This window comes from Bos javanicus, chromosome 22 (genome assembly GCF_032452875.1).
Source record: "Bos javanicus breed banteng chromosome 22, ARS-OSU_banteng_1.0, whole genome shotgun sequence".
In the NCBI taxonomy this organism is placed as follows: Eukaryota; Metazoa; Chordata; class Mammalia; order Artiodactyla; family Bovidae; genus Bos; species Bos javanicus.
This window is the reverse complement of record NC_083889.1, coordinates 10,236,422-10,262,081: the sequence shown is the minus strand read 5'-3', so window position 1 is coordinate 10,262,081 and position 25,660 is coordinate 10,236,422. Positions and strand designations below refer to the sequence as shown.

The 25,660-nt window shown below is 41.9% G+C and overlaps 1 protein-coding gene across 7 annotated transcripts in view; it reads right to left on the bottom strand.

Annotated features, from left to right (window-relative positions):
• Positions 1-25,660, bottom strand: part of STAC (SH3 and cysteine rich domain) — a 355,507-nt gene that overhangs the window by 5,358 nt on the left and 324,489 nt on the right. For 6 of the 7 annotated variants that reach the window (XM_061395838.1, XM_061395839.1, XM_061395840.1 and 3 more), the window contains 4 exons: positions 24,855-24,919; positions 23,262-23,350; positions 7,931-7,982; positions 7,699-7,836 (listed from right to left, as the gene is read on the bottom strand). In XM_061395838.1, the coding sequence (XP_061251822.1) occupies positions 7,699-7,836; positions 7,931-7,982; positions 23,262-23,350; positions 24,855-24,919 (344 nt within the window). Of the gene's footprint in view, positions 1-175; positions 1,884-7,698; positions 7,837-7,930; positions 7,983-23,261; positions 23,351-24,854; positions 24,920-25,660 lie in introns of those variants that run through there. The other variant, XM_061395835.1, reaches the window with a different exon arrangement.

Sequence of the window (25,660 nt, the reverse complement as noted above, 5' to 3'; positions counted from 1 at the left end):
ATGCAAACCAGTTCCATTCCAACACGTCTGTAAGTCCAAGTTGTTCATAAGTCCAACAAAGTTAGCCAAGTTACCCAACTAACACAGTCAGTTATATAGTACTATACTGTAAAAGATTTATAATATTGGGTTAGATAAAATGTACCTTCAGTTTTTAAGTAAAAATAAAAGACAGTTTTCATTTTCACCAAGAACTTTATTGAACAACATATTCACCATTTTGTTCCACTACCGTCTACCTCCATCTTTCCAAAACTTTTTATCTTTTTGAGCAAAGAACTATTCCAGGTGCCTTTTGCAGTCTTTCCATGAACTGAACTTTTTATCCATTACGAGAATCTTATAAAGACTCAAATAAATAGACATCTGAAGGTGCGGTGTCTTGTGAACACAGCAGATGAATCATAACTTTCCAGCCAAGCTGCAACAGTTTTTACCTGGTTATCAAAGAAATATGCAGTCTTGCATTATCCTGTTGGGAGACTGAGTTTTCTGTTGACTAATTTCAGATGCTTTTCATCGAGTGCTGCTTTCATTTAGTCTAACTGGGAGCAGTACTTGGACTTAATTGTTTCTTTTTCTTGGAGGAGCTCATAGCCGAGGAGTCTCTTCCAACCCACCATATACAAACCATCACCTTCTTTGAATGAAGAGCAGCCTTAGGTGTGGTTGGTGGTGGTTCACTATCTCTTCCATTCTACATTATTGCACAGTATCCACTTCACTGCCCATCACAATTTGTTAATGGGATGTTTTTGTTACGTTTAAGAAGAGAATTGTATGTGGAAATATGGTCAAGGAGGTTTCTTTCACTTAACTCATGTGGAACCCAAATATCAAAGTGAAGAACATCACCACGCTGGTGCAAATGATTTTCAATGCTCGATTTGGATATTTTGTGTAGGTTGGCTATCTCCCAAGTGGTGTAACATTGACTGTTCTCAATTAGTGTCCACATCTGATCACTATCAACTGCAACTGGTCTACCATCGTCTAGCGAGGTATCTCTGGGACAAAACTTTGCAAAGCACTTTTGGAGCTTTTGATCAGTCACAGCATCTTCTCCATACAGTGCACACATCTTTTTTTGCATTTCAGTTGTGTTTTTATCTTTCTTGAAATAATAAAGCATAATATGCTGATAATGTTGCTTTTTACTTCCATCTTCAATATAAAAATGCTACACAAAAATTCACCAATTTTGACTTTTTTTTAAAATGCATGCTGACATGACAGATGTCACACTATACAATCTAACAAAATTGTTTTGAATGAAGTTAAAGACAACTAAGCACTACTAGAGCCAACTTATGAAAAAAACAAAAGGAACTTTTGGGCCAACCCAATACTTCCCATGCAAATAACACATAAAAAAAGAAACACAAAAAATAAAGAGGACATTTTTACAGGACAGTACCTTGAAAAGTACAGCAGTACAGTACAACAGCTGGCACTGAGTAAACAGGCAAGAGGAGTTATTGACTAGAGGAGGGAGAGAAGGTGGGAGATGGTAGAGCTGCAGGATCCTCAGCAATAGAGAATGGAGGGCAAGCTGTAATTTCACTCACACCTGACCTTGCTGGCAAAGGTTCTGGTTCCTTGCTGGATTCAATTCTATCTACCCTCTTGAAAAAAATGATCCAGCGGTGTCTGGGAAGTAGTTCTTTTTTCCTCATCATAGATGACACAGTAGCACTGGACTGCACTCTGCACAGCTGCTTCACTTCATGGACCATTCTGTGTTCGGGTCCTGCATGTCAAAAGCTAACAGTGCCTCCTCAGATAAAGCAAGCCCCCTTGTCACGTCCTGTGGCGGGAGTTCCTCCAGGTCCTCAGCAGTGTCAGCTACATCACCACTGCTTTTACACGTGTTTCTGGACATCCTGGGTTTGAAATAAAGATACTGTCTTACTGTACTCTATACAGTCCTGCACGTAGAGTACACAAAAGCACAGCCGCTTGTCGAGGATGCACGCACAGACGATGCACACCAGACACGTGAACTAGTAACTATGTGACTGGACATGTGAACGCACGTTCACATCTTTGAAAGTTTGCAACTTCAAGGTTCCTATGGAGGGGACTTACTGTGCCACGAATTTGGTAAACTAAAACAACACAAATTTATTATCTTGCAGTTCTGGAGAGCAGAGTCCCCAGATCAGGGTGCTGGCAGGGCTGTGGTCTTTCCAGAGGCTCTAAGTGAGAATCTATTTCCTTGCCTTCAGCTTCTTGAGACCACCTGCATTCCTTGGCTCATGGTCCCTTCCTTTATCTTTGAGGCCAGCAGCACAGCATCTTCAAATTCCTCTTTCTTTCTCTCTCTCTACTTCCATTGTCATCTCCTCTGACTCTGACCCTCCTGTTTCTTATAAGACCCCCTGTGATTACATTAGGTTTACCTGGATAACCTACATCTCAAGATCCTTAACTTAAAGAAAACCTGCTGCAGAGGAAAGAGGGCTGATTGAGGAGAAAACAGTATGGGGGAAAAAACACTAAATTAAAATCAATGTCAGGAGTGATCGAAGTCTGAATAAAAACTTCAGAAAACTGAAATGAAGTGGGGGACTATCTTGAAACATTCTCCTAAGAAGAAGTGAAGTGATAAGTGGGAAGCAATAAAGAGATTAAAACCATAAGGACAAAACTGTAAAACACATGATTCAACTGAAGAGTTATTAAGCTCCTGAAGGAAGAAGCATTACAATTAAAAGGCAAATGACAAACTGAGGGAAATGTTGGCCACGTATGGCAGATCAGGTGTCAATAGTTTTAAGGGAGAAAACTTTTTCAGTAGCATAAGAAAGTACATAAACAGATTATTCATAAAGAAATACAGGGGCTTCTCTGGTGGTCCAGTGGTTAGAAACCTGCCTTGCAATGCAGGGGACATTGGTTGAATCTCTAGTCTGAGATGATTCCACATGCCGCTGGACAACTAAGCCTGTGTACCCCAAGTACTGAACGCATGCTCCAGAGCCTGCAAACCACAGCTACTGAGTCCATGTGCCACAGCTACTGAAGCCTGAGCGCCCCGGAACCTGTGCTCCGCAACAAGAGAAGCCACTGCAATGAGAAGCCCAACTAGAAGCCTGCAACTAGAGAGCAGCCACCACATAGCAACAAAGACCCATCACAGCCAAAAATAAAAATAAATACATTCTTTTTAAAAAAGAAATACAAATGCCCAATACATACATGATAAAATTTCAACTTCCCTAACCATCCAGGAATTAAGGATTAACATGAACTATTACTCACTTCTAAAAACGACAGATATCGTTTGTATGCTACACAAATATGTAATAAACAGTAATACTCAGTTCTGGCAAGGATGTGGTAACCTGAATGTTCTCATAAATAGCTGATGTGGGTGTAAACTGGCATAAACTTTTGGGAGGCAGTATGTATCAAGAACTGGAAAAATGGTTTACTGGTTTTCCTGTAAATTCTAAAGTATTTTCTAAAGAAGGAGTCAGAGTTATGGAAAAAAAAAAACTTAGAGGTGTTCATTGCAGTTATCCATAATAGTTTTTTAAAAATTCTGAATATCCAGTCACAGAGGAATACTAAATACTTTATGTACATCTTGTACAGCTGGCAAACTTTTTCTGTAAAGGACTAAATAGTAAATATTTGGAGGCCTTGTGGTCTCCACTGCAATGACTCAACTTAGCCACTGCAGTATGAAAGCAGCCATAAGCAATGTGTAATGAATGAATGCAGCAATGTTCTCATAAACTTGTTTTAAAAACAGGGCCAGTCTGATGCAACCTTTGATCTATATGATGATATGTTATATAATTGCTAAAACCTGTGTTTTGATAAACATTTAATAACTAAGTTAATAACAGTTAGGAAACTAAATAGAATATGATATCAAAATAAGAAAAGTTTGGTGGGAAATAACACAAAGATATTTATGTTGATCATTGCTTGATGGTTGAACTACCTTGATCTTGGTTTTCTTCTTTATAATTTTGGGGGGTATTTTCCAAATTTTCTCCACAATAAATGCATTTCAGTTTTATAATCTAAAAATGATTTATCCATTAAAATGATTTCATAGAACATAAGAATCAATTAAAATAGTTCTCCAGGGATGATGGAATCATGGATTAATTAAAAAATAGTTTTATGGTATTTAAGTTGATCTCATAAAGATAGTTTTTAAATTTCAAAAATGAGGAAAACATACTTTTGTGTCAGTGCAAACTCTAGATATGTTCTCGACAAAAAGATAACTTAATTCTATTTGTAGCAAAAGTTCTGTGTAAACAGTAATGTAATAATTGTAAGACAAATGAACCCCAGAGGCAGAAATGTGATTTAATCACAGAGATGTGTTACATTTGTTTTCAGAATCAAATTTCTTCTATTTCCCTGCTAATGACCATTTGTCTCTTTATATTTTTAGACTTATAAATAGCATGCTATTTTCTGATGTTTGCTGCTGTTGTTTTAGTTGCTAAAGTTGCATCTGACTCTTTTGGGACCCCATAGCCTGTCAGACTCCTCTGTCCATGAAGTTTCCTAGGCAAGAAGAATACTGGAGTGGGTTGCCATTTCCTCTTCCAAGGGATCTTCTTGCTCCAGGGATTGGACCTGCATCTCTTGCACTGCAGGCAGGTTCTTCACCCCTGAGCAACCAGGGAAGCTTTCTGATGTTTATTAGGTGATTTCTCGGGAGGCCTTGGCCGCTGCAGATGGATGTCCCATTTAGGCAGCAAGGGTAATGACTCTGCTCAGCACTGAACCGTGGTGACCAGGCACTGTGCTGGCACTTCACACAGGTGATAGAAGTGACTCTCATCTCCATGCCGAGAGGCAGACGCTGCTGTGCCGATCTTACAGATGAAAACACTGACATTCAGAGGTGATTTTTGCCAAAATCACGCAGGGTATAGACCATTTCTGTGTGACACTGAAATCTGTGCTTTTGCTACTACAGTGAACTCCCCTCAATCAATAAGCAAGTTTCAAACTTTTACACCTAAAATAGTTTAAGACACTAAAGTGGAGATAAATTTAAATTTTTTCTCAATAATTGATTTTTTTTAAATGTAATTTTCTTTCAGGGGGCTGATATTTCCAAAAATTGCTTGCCACATGGATGACAGAGACTGAAAACAGAGAGTCTGTGTAGAAGCAAAGAGACCTCAGTGCATTTTGCTGATGCAAAATGCTGGAAATAAAAATGCCTTCAGTTGTCACAGAACTACTAGAGGACACTAAAGTGAGAAATGGAAATGAAGGTCATTCTCGAATTTTAGCTTTGACAGAACACTCAGGAAGTCTGTAAAAAGACTAATTCCCTGCCTTTGCCCTAAAGGTTTCTGCTTTGGCAGATCTGGGGTGGAGTCAGAAATCAGCATTTTCAACAAGCTCCCAGGTTATTCTGATTCAGATGGTGCAAAGGCCACCCCTTAGAAATATCAGGCTAGACAACTATCAGAGGTTATAGAACTTTCCTACAATTATGGGTAGATCCATGTGGTTTCAGATTCAAGCTGAAATGCTGTGCTGGGTCTTGAAGATGTCTCATTAAAGATGCTAGGTGGTTTGTCTCTCCCCTGCCCCAGCAGGTTGTCAGCTCAACCATGAGAGTGGAAGACACATATATGAGCTCATCTCCGGAAAAAAATTGGGGGTTGGGGGGATATGGTCCAGAGATTGGCGGAAGTCATTGACTGAGCAGCTGTTCCACTTCTGGAAATTGATCAACTTAAGCACATTGTAACTTGCCTTCTGGTTGTTTTCTTGCCATTCCCTTCTCCAGGGGATTTTCCCAACCTGGGTCTCCTGCATTTCAGGCAGATTCTTTACTCTCTGAGCTACCAGGGAAGCTCTATTTATATTTTAGTAACATAAAATAATGTTTAATGTCAAATGGGGAAGCACAAGATTATTCTGAGAAGAAAAATCAAACAAGCTAGCAAAATTACATAATAATGCTTTGCCAATAAAGACGAACATCCTTCCTGGATGTATTTCATTCAGAAGACTTTCCAGATTTTGTAACAGGAAGGATACAGTTGAGTAATCTTGGAGAAGTTTGAGACATTGACATGGAATCCAGACAGGAAATGTGACCATTTGCTTTGTGGGGTGTGTATGGCGTTAGAGATGGGGTCTCAGTCTGATGTGGGTGATTCCATTGTCTGGAATCAAGAATGACTCACTAAGGCTTCTGTGGCTTCTGTATGAGCAAGAATTTGTTCTCAAGGGTCCTTCTGGTCCTAGGATGCTTGTCTTCCCTGGGAATTGACTATGCAAAAGGCACTTTGCATTCTGAGTTTGTTCATCATCCAGGGCACATGGCTCAGTGGAAGGCATTGACTTGAAGCTTGCAGGTCTATCTTTAAGTTCCAGCCTGGCCACATGCCAGGTTTTTGCCCCTGAGCAAGGCACATCACCTCTATGAGCCATTGTTTCCTCATTTATAGGGCATGTGTAAAACTTCAACAAATAAAATATATTGGGTTGGCCAAAAGGTTTGTTGGATTTTTTTCTATATGATGGCTCTAGTAGCATTTAGTTGTCTTTAACTTCATTTGAAACAATTTTTTTAGATTGTATTGTGACATCTATCATATCAGCATGCATTTAAAAAAACTTATCAAAATTAGTGAGTTTTTGTGTAGTTATTTTAATATTGAAGACAGAAGGAAGAAGCGACATTTTTATTATGCTTTATTATTTCAAGAAAGGTAAAAATGCAACTGAAGCAAAAAAAGATTTGTGCAGTGTATGGAGAAGGTGCTGTGACTGGTCAAATGTGTCAAAAGTGATTTGAGAAGTTTCATGCGAGAGATTTCATGCTGGAGGATGCTCCACAGTTAAGGTAGTGGAACAAAATGGTGAATACATTGTTCAATAAAGTTTTTGGGGAAAATGAAAAATATGTCTTTTATTTTTACTTAAAAACCAAAGGAAATCTGTAGCCAACCCAACAGGTATATAAGCTTTGTAAGTATTATATAAGCTATATGTTTGGTTCGGAGAAGGCAATGGCACCCCACTCCAGTACTCTTGCCTGGAAAATCCCATGGATGGAGGAGCCTGGTAGGCTGCAGTCCATGGGGTCGCTAGGAGTCGGACACGACTGAGCGACTTCACTTTCACTTTTCACTTTTCACTTTCATGCATTGGAGAAGGAAATGGCAACCCACTCGTGTTCTTGCCTGGAGAATCCCAGGGACGGGGGAGCCTGGTGGGCTGCTGTCTCTAGGGTTGCACAGAGTCGGACACGACTGAAGTGATTTAGCATAGCATAGCATATGTTTGGTTCCCAGGGAAGGCAACTGAGCTTCCTAACATTTTGGTTTTGCGTGTTTAGATCCTGCTACACTAATATCAGGCTTCCCTGGTGGCTCAGATGGTAAAGAATCCGCCTACAATGTGGGAGACCTGGGTTCTATCCCTGGGTTGGGACGATCCCCTGGAGAAGGGAAAGGCAACCCACTCCAGTATTCTTGCCTGCAGAAGTCCATGAGGTCGCAAAGAGTCAGGCATGATTGAGCGATTAAAACACACACACACACACACACACACACAATATCACTGGACTAAGAATATGTTTTCTCAAAGTGAATACACTCACGTGACTCTACTCATTCAGATTTATTGCTATTTGTCAAATGACTATTACTCTATTTTGGTCACACTTGGTGTGCGCTGGTGGGCTTTACTCACCTGATTCTCTTTCAGTGTTATCTGCCCCTGTTCCTTACACCCACTGAAGGTTCTAACACATCTAAAAATCTTCTCATTTTGGTGTACTCTCTGAACAAAGTTGGCTGGGAAGAAGCCAATTCTGTCTTGAATTTTCCCCTGAAAGGAAAAAAGAGGCATGCAGCCATAATTGTAGCATTCATGGTAATTATAGTTAGCAAGTGATTTTTCTTAAAGAAAAAGAAATACTTACTTTCCACCAGTCTTCATTAGAGTCCTCTAGAAGAGTAATCATGTCTCCTGGCCTAAAATGAAGAATGAATGAGTTGGGTGGGGGGTAGAGGGGGTGAAAAAGAAAAAGATGGTATTTTAAAGTCAGAAGTGGTAGCTTTTCACTCACCCAAATAATACTATAATAAAAATGATTTTTATCTGCTCTTCCCACCCATGAAAATAGCTTTGTTAGAGGCTGAATGCAAGTCCAATTTCTGTGCTGTATTAAAAAAAAAATCTTTAACTTTATTTTTATACACAGATGATCATCTCTGCATTGTAAAAAAAACTCTAAAATGTGGAAGTCTAAAATATGAAAACTGGAGTTTTTTCATATTCTGCCCCCGCAATCCTCCTCCCACTGTCCAGAGGTGACCACTGTTAGTACTTCCCTGTGTCTCCTTCTGGACTCTTTTCCACGCACTGACATTTATGCAGAGGCGTGAAGGTGTATTTGCTCTTTCTTTTGTCTCCTATCGACATCTGGCATGAGGCATTGTCTTTATTATTAGCTGCATCTTCTCAGTACCTTCTTGAAACCACTTTTACTTAATTTCCATTGCCCTTGTCTGCCACTTTTTATGTTGGTATAATCAGGAAGTTTGTTTCAGACTTGTGTGTGTGTGCATGTTATATCCTTCATTAGGAATTACTTGGGTTTAACTGAAGACTTATACGATGTTTTTGCTATGGGTATTGTGGATATGGTGATTATTTGCCATCTCTAATTTGATTTTCACATCAACCTCTGCGTGTGTGTGTGTGTGTCTTTTATTCCTTCTACTCAACACCTAATGGCACTTTTACTATCTGAAGACTCATGTTATTTTTCAACTTGGGAAAATCTTGTCCACTATTTTTTCACTGTTTTCTCCCAGTCATTTTCTCTCTTCCTTTTTCCTGGAATTTCTAGTCAATATGTATTGGGCTTTCTAGATCAATCATCTATATCTTTTGTCTTTCTTACACATTTTCTGTCTTTAACAAGGAATCTAGACTAAAATTTTTCTCAATTTAATCTTCCTAGTTGCTTAGTTTGTATACGGGCTTATCTCTTGTAATATTTATTACAGTACTTGAGGGTTTTAGGGAAAATTTAATTTCCAAGAGTTCTTTATTATTTTCTGAATGTCTCCTTTTCACATTTGTCAACTTTATCTTATGGACAGAAAAGCATGATGGATGTTGCTGAGGATATTATTAGATATTAAAAACAATATTTCTTCCCTTAATTAAATTTGTTTCCATTAGGATTAGTTATATTGTTCTTTGTCTTATTGCTTCTTTTTTTGGTTGTGCTGAGCAGCACTTGGGATCTTAGTTCCCCGAGCAGGGATTGAACCCATGACCCCTGCAACGGAAGCACAGTTTATCTTCTTACTTTACTTTTCCTTCATGTCAAGGGATTTTGTCTTGCACCTGGTTTTTATTTCTTTATATTCATAACTGAAAACACAGGGTATGAATCTCTGGGTGATTCTCCACTATCAAATACATCTGCGTCTGCAACGGGTGAGGACTAATTTCAAGCTCTGCTTAAGACGGCAGGGTGTGTCAGCTGATGCATCTCATCTTTGGATGCTTGAGAGTATAGCAGACAAGCAGTCTGGGGACTCCCACCACCACCCCAATGGCAAAAACAAGGGCGGCTTTCTTAACCCTGGGAAGGAGAAGGTTCATTTATTTCCCTCCAAGTAAAGCTGCCTTTTCCTTCCCTACCACTCTCTACAAGCTCTGGAGGTCCAGAACTCCCTCCAGTTGTTTTTCTTTCTCAGTCTTTTGGGCCACACAGGGGCACACTTGCCTGGGCATGGGTTCCCTTTCTTAGAGCACAGGTGACGGTTTAATTCTAGAGTCAAACACCACTGCTGCCTATTGTTCATTCTACGTAGTAATAATGGGTTATGAATGAGCACTGCTGGGACTCTGTATCAGTCATATATTGCTGTGATAATGCTGTGTAACAAACAATCCCCAAATCTCAAAGGTTCACTGACATTCTTGGGTGCTGGCTGGGATGACTGGGGTGATTTTACCTTATTCTATGTTTCTCATACCCAAGAAGGCCAGTTTGGACATTCATGGCATTGCCAGGGCAGCAAATGGAGATGTGAAAAACACATAAGGCTTCTAATGCGTAGGCTCAGAACTGACACATTGTCATTCTGCCTTAAAGCAACTCCGGTGAAAGGAACTGTAAAGTCTCATGGCAAAGAGCATGGATACAGGGACAGTGAAGAATTGGGGCCATTAATGCAATTCAGCCACTGGGACACCGCATACTCTTTTGTGAGATCAGTGTCTGTTTGAATATGCTCTTACATAGATGTTTCTCTCTGAGCATTCTTTGGACTCTGGTCATCTTCCTTGTTCTCTATTTGCTGTAGTCTCCCAAGAAATTCCCAATATTTGGGGGTTTCTGATAGTGTTTTTCTTATTTTCTAGTACTATTACGGAGATAATCTTAGAAAAATATATTTCTCGCACTTTAAGGGATTGGTGCAAGAAGGGAAGCAGACTTGTGTGCTCCCTTTGCTATTCTGGTTCAATCTCCTCTGCTGTCATTTTCAATTCTCAGTTAATATCTATCTTCGTAGGGGATTCCAAATATAACAGGCTTGTTACACCTGAAGCATTAAACACAACTGGCATTTTGGTATTTCAACAGTCACAGTTTCATGCTGATGCCACAGAAAGCGAGGAGAATGAAAATCACTCTTTTCCCAGGTGAGGGATTTAATTAAGCAGCAAGGATGAAAGTCAATGTAGAAAAATCCTTCTAGCTCCAGCAGATTTTATTTAACCTAGTAACCTAAGAAACTGTGTGTTAGCATCAACCAGAGTGACTTTGCTGATGGTTTGGCAGAAATTATAAGTAGGGAATCAAGATTGGAAGAGGCATCTTTCCCTGGGTGTAAAACAGTGCTGCCTGAATCCAACCTCTATTTTTAAAAAAATATGTACTTATTTATTTGACTGCATCAGGTCTTAGTTGCAGCATGCAAACTCTTAGCTGAAGCACACGGGGTCTAGTTCTCTGACAGGGATTGAACTTGGGTCCTCCTGCATTGCAGAACGTGGAGTCAGCCACTGCACCACCAGGGAAGTCCCTCCAACATCTATTTTGATGGTCTGGACGGTCAATCTTGACCATGCCCAGAGGTGGACAGTCCCTGAGCCCATGACCCATGTGAAATAAACCACACATTAGAATAAAGCACTCACTGGAATACAAGCTATAATTTTATGAGAAAGATCAGATATCCCAACAGCGTGATGGGGATTCTGTCTTAGGAAAAAGCACTGCCAGCATCTGAAAATTGCTTGGTGAGTGAGGAGAACTACATTCATCCCTTTATCCTTTGCTGTTCTGTTTACCTGCTCATTCCACAAATATTCTAGACCACTGACTCTGAAAGGATGATTTTACTAGGCACTGGGTATACTTTGGTGAGTAAAGGCCTCATGGGAGCTAATATTCTAGTGAGAAAGATGGATAATAAATAAGCAAATGCATAATTAAACATTTCATAAATAATAAATATAGAATGTGTATGCATAACTAATAAATATATAATTGCAAATTGTCTTCAGGGCTATCAGGGAAATAAACAGGATGCATAAAGAATGAGTGATTCCTACTGATATGACTTAAATACTCTAATCATGAGGCAGAGACAGCTAATGTGTTTTTCATTTTGGGAAAGATCTTGCTTTAGGGTGGGACTTGAACCCAAAACAACAACTCTCTAATATCTGGGTCGGTACATGTGTGGCTTATGGGGCTTCTGCTGCCCTCTTGACTCTGCCTGGCACCCCCCAGCAATCTCAGCATTCTTTCCCACTGAGCCCTGCTTAGATCCTTTCCCACTCTGGGCTCTGGGAAGTTGATCTGAGCAGGCACGTAAGGTAAAATCATTCAGTGTAATGTAATATTTTTAATTTTTTTAAAAAAATGCCTGACCCACTTTGAAACTCTGTCTAGGGACTGATCAGTTCCTCTTAGACAACCGATTAAATTAACAACCCACACCATCTCCCTTTTGGGGCTTGAATGCTCTGGGGCACTGTGTACCAGCCTCATCCTTAACTGCCCTGGCGTGGGTTCTGGACAGCTCAGGACAGCCTCTGTGACTGGAGCTTGGGACATTATTCAAATTAGCTAATCCGTGGGGAGCCTGGGAAACCTCACTAACCCAGCTGCTGACCACATGTAAGCTGCCCCTACAGCTCCAGCTGCTGTTACCCCGACTCCCCAGTCGCTGGTGTGGTCCTGTGTGGCCGCGTCGAACACTTCACTCTCAACTGTGGGTTCTCTTCTAACCTGTTCTCAACTTAGTCCTCTTCCCCTTCCTGTGGTGTCAGAGTGCTAGGTGCTACCATCAAAGAGCTAGGTCAACATTCTGCCCACCTGTTCTCCTGAGGCACAGCCTTGCCATGGGTCTTGGTAGAATGGAGGCCTAAGGCTTAAAATTCTCCCTCCTTGGGTTGTTCCTAGGACGGACACTGCCAGGGTGTGACTCTCTGCCTCCAGCTGTGTTATGTCTCTGTGTTGACTGGAGCCCTTTTTATGAAATATTTCTTTCTTATTTTGTGTTATCATACTGTTAGTAGAAAGTCCTGCTGTGGTCTATCAGTTATTTTCTTTCTTTTAGGTGACTTTATATTCTGATCCATTATATATAGATTTTATAATTTAACTCTATATTTCCAAATCTTGGAGATGAACTCAAAAGAAAGTGAAAGTAAGAAAGTGAAAGTTGCTTAGTTGTGTCGGACTCTTTGTGACCCCATGGGCTATACAGTCCATGGAAGATGAACTCGTCTGGCTCCCAAATACTTAAAAAAGTTTGTGCATGCTAAGTCACTCAGTCGTGTCCGACTCTTTGTGACCCTGTGGACCAGGGATCGAACCCACGTCTCCTGCGCTGCAGGTGATTTCACCACCATCTGAGCCCCCAGAGAAGCCTCAAGGGGAACAGAAAAGGAAGCCAGCCAAACTGCTCCATTAGCTTCAGATCTATTGCTGAATTTTCCCTTAGACCTTTTCCTTGATTTTCATTATCCTGGTCCGGAGCCTTTAAAATCTTAGCATATGGTTAGGGAACAAGGAACTCCTGAACTCTGCAGTGTGATTTTGTCTTAAGCTTGGTGTCCAGAAGACTTGCCTGTGCCTTCTCAAGTCCAGAGACCAGCTCAGAGAGAAAACATTCAGCTAAAGGGCCATTTGGATGAGATTTGGTAAATGTTCCTGAACTGTCACAGATCATGCTCTCCAGAACCTAATTGAAAAAGGCATTTGAGTGAGAGAGAGGCTGCTAAACACATTAGTGATATTCAGGAAGATCTGGGTTTCTTGACATAGCACAGTGTCAGAGCATAATATGCATCAGAGACTTTCCTCAAATAGCCCTTAATTGCATTTGGATGTCCTGGTGACTGTGAAGATTATTTTTAAATCAAATTGGTGCATTAGAATTACATTTAGTTTTAATTAAGTTGATGCATTTGCCAAGCAGTAATGTACTTAAGAGAATAGAAACGAGACACCAAGTCTTATTTTGTCTAACACTGTCTCGAGGGCTCTCCTTTTCTTAATTTATGGAGGATTTATAAAACCTTACAGAGTGAAGGACGTTACCAAATAAACCACAGGCCAAAGCCCCAGTGCTGACCAGTGTATTGAGCACAGGCTAAGGATCAGAAACCTGCATCCCATTTGGGTCGGCCGCTGGCCCACTGTTCATCTCAGGAGAAATCAGTTAAGTCACAGTTGTTCTCAAACCTGGCAGATTACCAGAGTCTAAAGGAATATTTAACCATACAGATTTCCAAGTGGGAATTGAGTCTCCAGTGTGGGTGTAACCCAGGAGTCTCTATTTTAATAACGTTCTCCTGGAGATTTATACGGATTGTAACACGTGGTTTAACCATCCTAACCATTGTTCTCTCCTTTGCAAAATACTGCTCGCTTGACTGACCTCATAGATCAGTTGAAAGAATGCAAGGGGCTACCAGGGACAATTTGGAAGACTTTGAAATGGGCAAAACTGATGATTGATCTGGGTGCTGTCTGGTGCCCCCTTCTGGGTCACCTCCCCCTTTCAGTGTCTTTGAGCCACTGCACATCTCTGGAATAATGCAAATGAGCCTTATCCCGAGAAACGTTTAGTGAACTGTGTCTGGCAGAAAGTAGTCAATTACTGCTGCTGCTGCTACTAAGTCGCTTCAGTCGTGTCCGACTCTGTGCGACCCCATAGACGCCAGCCCACCAGGCACCCCCGTCCCTGGGATTCTCCAGGCAAGAACACTGGAGTGGTTTGCCATTTCCTTCTCCAATGCGTGAAAGTGAAAAGTGAAAGTGAAGTCACTCAGTCGTGTCCGACTCTTAGCGACCCCATGGACTGCAGCCTACCAGGCTCCTCCGTCCATGGGATTTTCCAGGCAAGAGTACTGGAGTGGGGTGCCATCGCCTTCTCCAAGTCAATGACTACCCTGTGAATATTATCTACTTTTGCACCTATTTGTAAGTTCACATCAGCGCTCTTAATTGCCTACCTATGGGTGCTGCGTGAATTTTCCTTTAGTCAGATGTGAAAGTGTACTGGTTCTCTAATTCATTATTGATTCAAATTAAAATTCTGACATGTACTCATTTTATATTTGTGTAACAGTAATCATTTTAATTTTAAAAAATTATCCTTGACCAGGAGTGACTTTTCATGAATGTCACTCTATAATCACACACTTCCTGTTCTTTTGAACCAATTGAACAATCTAAATAGGTTTATAAGGAGTAATGTGAGTGGCCAAAAAGGGCAAAATTAACGCATTATCTGAATCTGCTAATATAAATTGTCTTCCTTATCAGAGAGGAAACCTACCACGTCAGTGTAGGATGGAAAGCCTGGGGTAGAAGAAAGATGGGTGGATGAAGAGTCTGCCTCCCCAGGTAACAGCTCCAAGCCTCCACTTCTACCTGTGGGTTCCTGGACTTGCTTCTCTCTCCCTCTCCTCAAAAGGGTAAAAGACCATAAATTGTCTCTTTGGACTATGAACCAAACAGCCAAGTGTCCCTTTGCTAAGCTTTACTGAATTTTAAGACAGTCTTTCCAGAATGAAGACTGGGATGAATGTAAGAATTTAAATATGCTCCTGCAGTGAATTTCCACAACTTCTTTTGTAATGGGATTTGCAATTGGCTTGCATCTGGCACCGCTTGTTCTCATAGTTGAACTATTCTTCTGTTACCCTTTCCTCAGTGGAAGAGAGGATGACTGCTCACTATTCAAGCTGTACATGTACTCATGTCCACTCTTTCTGGAAGTCTTGGCTGGGCTGTGATGCCATCTCCTTGCAAAATCTTCCCTGGCTTCCAAAGGCTGCTTCAGTGGTTCTTTTTTTTTTTTTTAAAGATTAAATGAAATGATGTAGTGTAAATAACTTGATACACAGTGCAAGGTTAGTCGCTCAGTTGTGTCTGACTCTTTGCACCCCATGGACTGTAGCCCATCAGGCTCCTCTGTCCATGGAATTCTCCAGGCAAGAATACTGGAGTGAGTTGCCATTCCCTTCTCCAGGAGATCTTCCCCACCCAGGGATTGAACCCAGGTCTCCTGCATTGCAGGCGGATTCTTTACCATCTGAGCCACCAGAAAAGCCCTTGATACACAGTATATGCTCCCTAAACATTAGATTCCTTCCTCTCCTCCTTCTAAGTTTTAGATCACGGTTCTATTCTGCAGTGGGATGATGTGGTCGGAAGACCTGATTCGTCCCAGCTGATGTTTCAGCATCTCCCTGAGGTGCAGCAGCAGCATCCAGAACTACCTCCCCGCCCACAAGACGTCGTATTGAACGGACTTTCTTGTCGAGGGCCTGCAGCCTTATGGCCATGGGAGCTCTTTGATAACGGGGCCTGTGAACTGTGCACACTGCAGACAGCACATACTCATTCACCACGAGATGAGCGGTGGTAGATGAAACAAATCCTGGAGATAGCCGCACAAGGGTTAAGTCCCCTTTTGACCTTATTTCAAGTGGTGCTTTCAATAAATCAGGAAGAGGTGAACTCAGGCCATCCCATCTCCAGAGGTTTTTGTGAATATTAGCTAACGGGACAACTGGTTGTCTGGTTTTGTTCAGACTCACACACAGAAAAATCTGGGACTCATGGCTTCCAAGAAAGAGTCTGGCAATTCAAGACTTTAAATTAGGAATCTAATTTGGAGTTACAAAAGAAGATATGTTTTTCTTTTATGGCCTCCAAATTTCGGTATTCTGACACAAACAGATTGAGTGGCAATTAATTTACATCTCTCTTAAAATTTAATAATATTCAAACAGCAGTTTCCTCATTCCCTCTTTTGGCTCATAGGAATTTTTCCTCTCCTCTTCACCCCTTATGAAACATGGCCATTATCATATAAATCTGTTTGGGGAGAACTAATAAAAATGAAAATGATTTAGATGTGGAAAACCAAAATGGATTCTTGGGAATAGACGTACATGGTCAGTTAAATATGTATTTGAACACTTGAGTTTCTTGTTTATGCTTGATCTTTTATTTCAGAGTCCCTACCAATGTTTTAGGGGTTCATGCTTACTCAGAGTTATTTATGTATGCCGACTATTTAAATAATATGTCAACTTGGCCAAGCCACTGAAGTTATTCTTACAGATTTTAAAAATATGCATCAATGTGAATTAATAAGTGATATCTCCAAGAATATTTTGCAGACTTTCAATGAGACAGGTTACATTGTAAATATGGGTGGCAGGATCTACTTTCATCAAAAGGCTAAGCACGGGTTATCAAGCTTTTGCTAATATGTGTGTGTATAAATGCACGTGTATCTGAGTGTGCATGTCTGAATGTGTGTGTGTCTGTGTGTGTGAGACTGTGTGTGAGTTTGTGTGTATCTGACTATAGTGTGTAGGGATGTATGTGCGTATGTGAGTGTGTCACACACAGTCACGTACATGGCCAGGAGAATGACAGACACACGGCTTTTGTGAATTTATGAGACAGTCTCTGATCATGATGCCAGTCCTGATTATAATGGGGTTATCCAGTTTGTATTTCAAGTAGCATTTTAAAAAGCTTTGCTCGTTAATTAAGCTGGCATTCCATAAAGTGTAATTTTCAGGACTTTTAAAAAACTAGACAGTAAAGGTGTTTGGTGGAGACTGTCTAAGACCTTTAATGACAGAGGTTATCTACTACGCAAGCTCATTACACTCAGACAGAGGAACCTGGGTGGCTCTTTGATGTTATCAGACCTCAAATTATCCGCAAGGCAGTTTGGAGAGCCCTCACATGATGGCATCACATCTCGTGTTATCAGTGGTGAGATTCCATACATGGAGCATGTCATGTCAGCAACCACAAAACCTACTCAGAAGGTAAGAGACAGGGTGTCACAGCCTCCTTATAGCCAGACTAATTAGATAAAGTCTCCTTGGATGTGTTCAAAGATTAGACAGAGTGTTGAACTATATATCTATAAAGATATATATATATATATATATATATATATACACACTATATATCTTTAGAGTAATTGAAGACCAGGAAAATAAAATGTATTATGAAATGATATAAATGATGAAGAGATGGTATCTAAATATACTGTACACCTCACTTTGTACTGGGCACGAAATCTCATCTCATTTTTTTTAACATTATCTCATTGCTCAGTCTCCCTAGGAAGGAGAAAATGGAGGCTGCAAAAGGTTAAACAGTTTGCTCAAACTGATGCAGCTAGGATGTGTCAGAGCTGGACGGGGGACCCAGGTCTGTGTGACCCCCAGACACTGCTCCTTTCTGCCCTGGACCCTTGCTCTCCCCTACTCTTGCCCATGATGGGAAGATTATCATGGCTTCCACGAGCGCCAGAGTTTTGGGGAGGTGACAGCAGATGAATTTATGAAGGAAGTTTGCGCTGAAAGTGTAGCAAAGCTGACTGTGTGAAGCCTCTGCCTTCAGGCAGTGTGTGGAGACCAATGATTGGGACCACAGCAATTCTGAGAAGGGCAGGCACTGCTCTGGGAATAAGGAGGCAGAGCCCTATACTCCTTCTCCCTGAGGCTCACCCTACCATGCCCAAACTGTGTTTGGCTTAGCAGGACTTCTTCCACATTGTCTTCAGCTCTTCATTGTCTGTGAATATGACTATGGGCTACTGTTGGTCTCTTTTTCTACAATTTCTTCTCAACAAATCATATTCATCCTGAGTTCAAGGCTCATCTCCTTCAGGAAACAGGTCCTGGTAAACCACTCTCAGCTGGGTTAACTTCCTCCTTTATAGTTTCCATTCTATTATCATGGACTCTATTTGCCCACTAACTGTATATGCCAGAGACAACACTAGTTCATTCATTTAATCTCCACAATACTCATTCATTCATTCATGAAATATGTATTAAGCATCTACTAAGTCTCAAGAGGAGAAGGCAATGGCACCCCACTCCAGTACTCTTGACTGGAAAATCCCATGGATGGAGGAACCTGGTAGGCTGCAGTCCATGGGATCATGAAGAGTCGGACATGACTGAGTGACTTCACTTTCCCTTTTCACTTTCATGCACCGGTGAAGGAAATGGCAACCCACTCCAGTGTTCTTGCCTGGAGAATCCCAGGGACAGAGGAGCCTAGTGGGCTGCCGTCTATGGGGTTGCACAGAGTCGGACATGACTGAAGTGACTTAGCAGCAGCAGCAGCAAGTCTCAAAAACTGGTCTATACTCCAGGGACACAGGGTTATTTAACAAATACAGATTTGTTCTCATGGGCTTTACAAGGGAGAGATAAGTTAACCAAACAATCCCAGAAATATATAAATACAAAATGAGATAAGTGCTTTGAAGAAAAGAAATATGGTGTCATGAAAGTATATCATAGAGGATCTCACCCAGGTTGCACCAAGGAAGAGCTGAGATCTAGTGGGTGCATAACAGTCAATGGAAGAGGGTGTGTGTGTGTGATGGTGGTGGTGGCGGTTGTGCTGGTGGGTGAGTAGAAGGGTGGGAGGAACAGAGGGCAGGAAGAAAATTTCTTTGGCAAGAGTTGAAAGTGAAAGTAAAAGTCACTCAGTTGTGTCCGACTCTTTGAGACGCCATGGACTATATACAGTCCATGGAATTCTCCAGGCCAGAATACTGGAGTGGGTAGCCTTTCCATTCTCCAGGGGATCTTCCCAACCCAGGGATTGAACCCAGGTCTCCCGCATTGCAGGCAGATTCTTTACCAGCTGAGCCACAAGGGAAGCATGGTCCTTTTGAGGAACAGATGATGGAGCAGAGAGGTAAGGAGAACAGTGGTGCCAGAAAAGCAAAGAAGTCACCAGGGTGAAAGAAGCCACCAGGTGTCTGTAAATATTCTGGTCTAGACCCAAGGGAAGTGGGAGGCCATTAGGGAGTTTTAAACACACTTGTGTGTCATGAGCAGACCTGAGGCAGGCACAGTGATTCTCTTCTTCACGAGTGTATTGTAAGAGCAGAAGCTTGATGCCTTGTGGAACCGTCTCAGGCTTCATGGGGGTCACACAGCTAGTGAACAGCTTGGCTAGAGCTTAAATCTAGGTCAAGTGATGCCCACACTTTTCATTGCTAAATATTCAGTGAATCCATGTTGTATGTCATTCTCTTTCTCCCTCATTTTTTATGTCTGCAAAGGAAGCATCTACCTCTGGAGTATGAACAGAACTGACTGGAATTAACTCTGTTAAACTCTTACTATGTTATTTTATTTAATGACAACCATCCTACAAGGGCTTCCTTCATAGCTCAGTCAGTAAAGAATCTGTCTGCAATGCAGGAGACCTGGGTTCGACTCCTGGGTCAGGAAGATCCCTTGGAGAAGGAAATGGCAACCCACTCCAGTATTCTTGCCTAGAGAATTCCATGGACAGAGGAGCTCGGTGGGCTACAGTCCATGGGGTCGTAAAGAGTTGGACATGATTTAACAACTCAACCACCACCATCCTACAAGGGCAGGCCTTATTATCTCTACTTTCAAGATGAGAAGACAGAGGTTCAGAAAGTTAGGTAAGATGCCCTGTTGTCAGAGAATAGAGGAGCAGCGACATGAATCCATTCTGTTTGACTCCAAAGTTTAGACGATCCCAGGACACTGGGCTGTCTTTGCAGCATCCTTTCCACCCAAAGTAAATGGGAAGGGAGGAATGGGGTGAGGGGGTGTAAGATTAGACACAGAGACCAGGTGGATCCCACAGCAATCCGGGGAGAGGTGAAGGTGGGGCTGGATAAAGCAGATCCGAGGCAAAGAGAACCAGTAGGAATTGAACACTGAATGCATTTTGGGTATGGGGTAAAAGAAAACCTCAGGTGGCCGGCTTGAGGCCTGGGCAGATGGTGACATCATTCCCCCTGGGGACAGGTTTGTGCAGGGGAGGACAGAGGTCCTGGGTGCTAGGCACTCCTGGGGTAGGCATGGAGGAGAATCTGGAGGTTTGGAGAGAGGTCTGGACTGCTGGCTGTTGGCAGAAAAAGCTTTCTTATTATTAAGCAGATATATAGCAAACTCTGGCTGAAGTGATGGTCCATCTGCTCTGATCGTGACTGTTGGCTTTGCCAGTTGGACCTCCTTTGTCCTCAAGCTCATGCCCTCAACATTCCCTCCACTCTCGTATTCTTTGTTTTCTTTCCTGAGGATAATCTCCAGCATGCCCCCTGGGTCAGAAGGAAGGTGGATGAAAATAGAGTTTTGTTAAAAGGATTTTTACTACCTCATGGTTTAAGGAGAGAAAGATAATTCACAAAGCCCTAGTTCATTCAAGGAATGATACTAAATCCCCAAAGCATTGCCTTACACATTCTAAATCAGAGCTTGGCTTCTAAAATGGGAACCTACAATCTCTTTGCAAAGGAAAAAAAAAGTTAAGTATGATTTATCACTTCAATCTTGCAGTCTATGCAATGCAGACATTTCATTCCTGGGAATGAATAGTCCTGTTTGCCTTGGAGCAGAGTGTAAACGTTTGATTCGTGACCAGACAACTTGACTTTTAATGGCCTGCGACCGACTAACATAAGCACAAAATCGTACGACCACCACCAGACAGTTAAGACTTCACCCTTGAGTCATATTTCTCTGGAGCTATTATTTCCATCTAATAAGTTCAGAACAATTTTCTAAGATAAAGCTGTGGGACCTGCACAATGGGGTGTTGTTAAATTTTAAATTCTGGACACTCAAATGATAATCTCAAGAAGAACCCAGTGTACTGTTCTTTGCAAAGTAAATATAGGTCCTCCTTGTCTTCATCAGCAGAAAGTTAATGTGGACTGTCAGTTGAGGGCAAGGAACCACACCAGTAACGAATCCTAGGTAGGTTCTGACTGGCAGGGTTTGTTTGCTCTATCTGGATAGAATGGGGCTTCACCCGACAAACACCGTCTCATTCTGCTGTACCTAACCAGGCTGTTTAGATAACATTTACAACTCCAGCCAGTGAGTTCAGCATGGTGAGTCTTCCTCAAGGATGGAGAAAGTTCAGATTTATAAGAACCTAATTGTCTGAACGAATCTAAGGAGCCAGGAACCAAGCCTCAACTCTGCCTGGGAAAAGCCCGAGAATCAGCTGGAAGCAGCCCACAGATGAACAATGAAAGCTGACCTTGGGTGAGCTGGGGGAGCTGCCAGACTTTGGCCGGACACTCACATCTGCTACGGGGCCCACTGGGCATTGTACCAGAAAGTGCAGCTGAGCGATCCAGGTCGACCCCAATGGCAAATGGGACCAGGAAACAGGGTCTCCATGGAGGCTTTTGATAGCTGTTTTCTCTTCAGGGACTTTGGGGAAAGTGGAAGAGGAGAAGGCTGATTTTACTGAGGAGGAACCATTTTTCAGGCAAAAGCCAGAGGGGTCACACCAGGGAAATGGACAGACCTGAGATGCGAAAAGGACTTCCCAGGTGGCGCTAGTGATAAAGAACCCGCCTGCCAATGCAGGAGATGTCAGAGATGAGTTCTATGCCAGGGTCGGGGAAGGCATGCCTGGAGAAGGGAATGGCAACTCACTCAAGCATTCTTGCCTGGAGAATCCCATGGACAGAGGAGCCTGGTGGGCTACAGTCCCTAGGGTTTCAAAGAGTCAGACACAACTGAAGTGACTTAGCACATATGAGATGTGGGAAAGCTCAGAGAGCTCCAGGGTGGAGACAAAGGGTTCCAGAGCCTTCTGCAGGGAGGCCCAGTGACAGCACTTGGACAGTGGAGTCCACCATAAAATGGAGGCTATTTTCCTAATGCTCTGACATATAAATGGTTTTCTGTGCTAGTTTTTCTCTCCATGCTCTTAAGAAGAGGAAAGAACCCATTTCTAATGGCCCATGTGGCTGCAAAAGTAGCCCCCCGTATCCTGCTCCAGGGCTGGAAAACACCAAGTCCTTGTCCTGAGAGCGCTTGTGGCTTGGGTCACGAATAGAGGGAAGGAGCGAAGTCTTTTCTTTGAGACAACCTGGGGAACACGACATTACAAAGACTGCACTGACGGCCAGTTCCTGAGTCTACCGTTACTGTGCTATATGCTTTATGAACCTTATTCACTTCATCCTCACAAATGCCTTAAGAGGAAAAGGTCATTATTATCCTTTTATCAGTAAGGAAACCTGGGAAACACGATGTTTGTACATTGCTTAAAATCACACAGCAAGGAGGATGTGGACACAGTACGGACTCCAGCCACACCACCCCTGAAACATGAGACTGTGGTCCAGAGAAAGGTTTAGATCTCATGAGCGCCCTGAGGCTCACCTGTCTCTCTGTTTCAGTGACCATGAGGTGGGATGGGTCCTGAAACAGAAGAACCTTTAGGTGCGAGCCAGGGGGAGCTGCCAGTCTCCGGCAGGGATAAATAGAGTTTTAGACTGATTTGTCAGTCAATGTTAATTTAGGCAGCAAGTACACTTTTGGTTCCCTATTAGACCCCGCAGGATGCCAAGTGCATCTGATGCTCAGCCTTCATGAAAACTCCCGGTAGCAGCGCTACTGATGATGTACTGACCACGCTTCTCAAAGTGTGGTCCCTGGGCCAGCAGCGTCTGCACCACCTGCAGACCAGTTAGAAACTCGGATTTTCAAGCCCCACCCAAGACGCGCTGAATCATGCTGAGTCAGAAACTTCCAGAATAAGGCCCAGCAATCCGCATCAACCAGCCCCGCACACTAACATTTGAGAATCACTGCTCTAAGGCGCTTGGAGGCAGCGCGAATTGAATTATTTTCTTTCACATACATCACCACTGACTTTAAATCTTTCGTTCTTCTTCCTTTAAAAATGTTTTTACCTCATTTCCAAATCTTCATTCTCTTGTGGTACAAATTTGTACAAGGCAACATAGGTGTTCATCTGTAATGGGTCTTTGGAAAGAGGTCCCTGAAAGAGAAACATAAAAGGGAAATGAGAGGAGGAAGGAGGAAGAAATGGAGCAAAGGAAGAAGACAGGAAATGGGGAAGTTAAATGTAATTCCAGTGTAATCTTTTGTGTTAAAATATCTAACCATTATTATTTTGTTCCAAACAGGTTTATTTTTAATTTCCTATCTGAGTTCGATTTCATTACAAACTATTTGAAAACATTTATGTGGAACTTTTTGTCAGAAATACTACAGTTTTGTTCAAGTCACTTTTTTCCTTTGATCTAGTCGTTCATGAAAGGGGATACAGACTTGAGCCCAAGCAAGAGAATATTCTGTCTATAGACAGCAGACAGGTGGAGAGTAGTAAACAACTTCTATTCCCTAAAATGGACAATTTTGTATCTAGTGTATCAAAGGGATCTGGGTGTATTCATCCAGAAATAAGTTCATTCATGCTGTGGAAAAATGAAAGATGTTGGCCTGAGACTGATTTGATTTGTTATGGTATCACCATCCACTGACTATGAAACTGCAATAATGATAATAAAAGCTACCATTTTTTGATAGCTTGCTGTGTGAGAGGCATGATGGTACATGGATTAGCATATGCAAAGCTAAAAACAGCCCATGAGGTCGATTTTATTGTGTCCCTAATTTGTGAACTATATGAGTTTTACAGGTATTATATAAACATAAGCTGTTATTAACTACACAAATATTGTAGCTATATAAATGTTTCTGCTTTATAATATACATGATAAAGTAAAATTATACAACATGTAATATTATCTTGTATCATTTTATATGCATGCAGATATATAATGTATTACTATACATTTAAAGACATAATAATATAATGAATAGGTGCCATATCTAGAAAACATAAACAAAAGCTGCACATAACTATATTCTTTTGATCTGTGATTCTGTTTGCTGCCCAAAGCTCAAGTACTTTATGCAGTATTATTCCATCCTAATTATATATCTAAATTAACATAAAATATAAAACTTGAAAGTTGAAAGTGAAGTTGCTTAGTCATGTCTGACTCTTTGCGACCCCATGGACTGTAGCCCACCAGGCTCCTCTGTCCATGGGATTTTCCAGGCAGGAATACTGGAGTGGGTTGCCATTTCCTTCTCCAGGGAATCTTCCCGACCCAGGGATTGAACCCAGGTCTCCCGCATTGCAGGCAGACGCTGTGACCTCTGAGCCATCAGGGAAGCCCACTATGAAATACAGTCATAATATATAATTTACATACTGTAGAGCACATGCCAACTTGTAGGTAGCATACACAACAGAAGCAAAAGCACACAGTACAGTCTTTATCCTCTGTACCCTGGATGCCTTGGAATTTGTTTTGCTCAGTGCTGCCTATGCTATGTACTCTACGGTACATTATTCTCTAAAGATGCTAGTCTGGGCCCCACTAAGTTGATTTCATGACCCACTTGGGGGGTGACCTACAGAATAATCTAAGGACCCTGTCTGGCCAGTCTTCTGAGATGTCCATGAATACCTGGTGGTTTATGTTCTTTGCTTGGTCTCTGAAATCGTCAGTGCCATTTTCTGGATATGTGAACACTGAAAGAGACCACAAAAAGGAGGAGATTTATGAGTCCAGTCACCACATTTGGGAAACACGCTTGAAAGACGTAGCTTTATTTACTCCCTGCACCACAGTTTCAACTCAGTTTCTCCCCGCCTTTCCTCATCCTCAGCGACCCAGCTCGCGTGTCACGCTCCATCTGTTGCCCTCTGTGCCCCTGGCAGGGTCCACACCACACTCTCTGCACAGCCACACCCTCGTCCACGCCTCCGGGCCAGCACACATCCTCCTGCATTGCTTAGTCTCATTTGGCAGAGCCCTTCTCAGGAGCAGAAACCATGTCATTCATCTTTGTTAAATGTATCCAATCGTTTGTTAAGGGGATGGTAGCGTAGGTGAAGTATGGTGCAATTTAACTGTATTTCAATACACTTTTATAAATACCAGACTCTTTGATCTCTATTCAATATCTTCATGCTAGTTTCCTGATGATCTCTGTATTCTACTTGCAGATTAAGGTTTTAAACTTCAAAATACTTCCTCTATCTCTTATTTGGCAGTGCATTGGGGGGTATTATTGGGAAAAAAATTAAACAGTGGTTTCTCATCTAGTGTGTTCTTAAAATACATAATTCTCTACCTTTTGCATTTTAGCAGCCACTCTGTGACCTTTGATGAGGAAAAAGGCTTCTTAAGATGGGTAGGAGTTGTCACTGTCCACACACACAGCTGTGGAAGGTCCCTGATGGGTTGATGGGTATGGGGGGGGCTCTGCT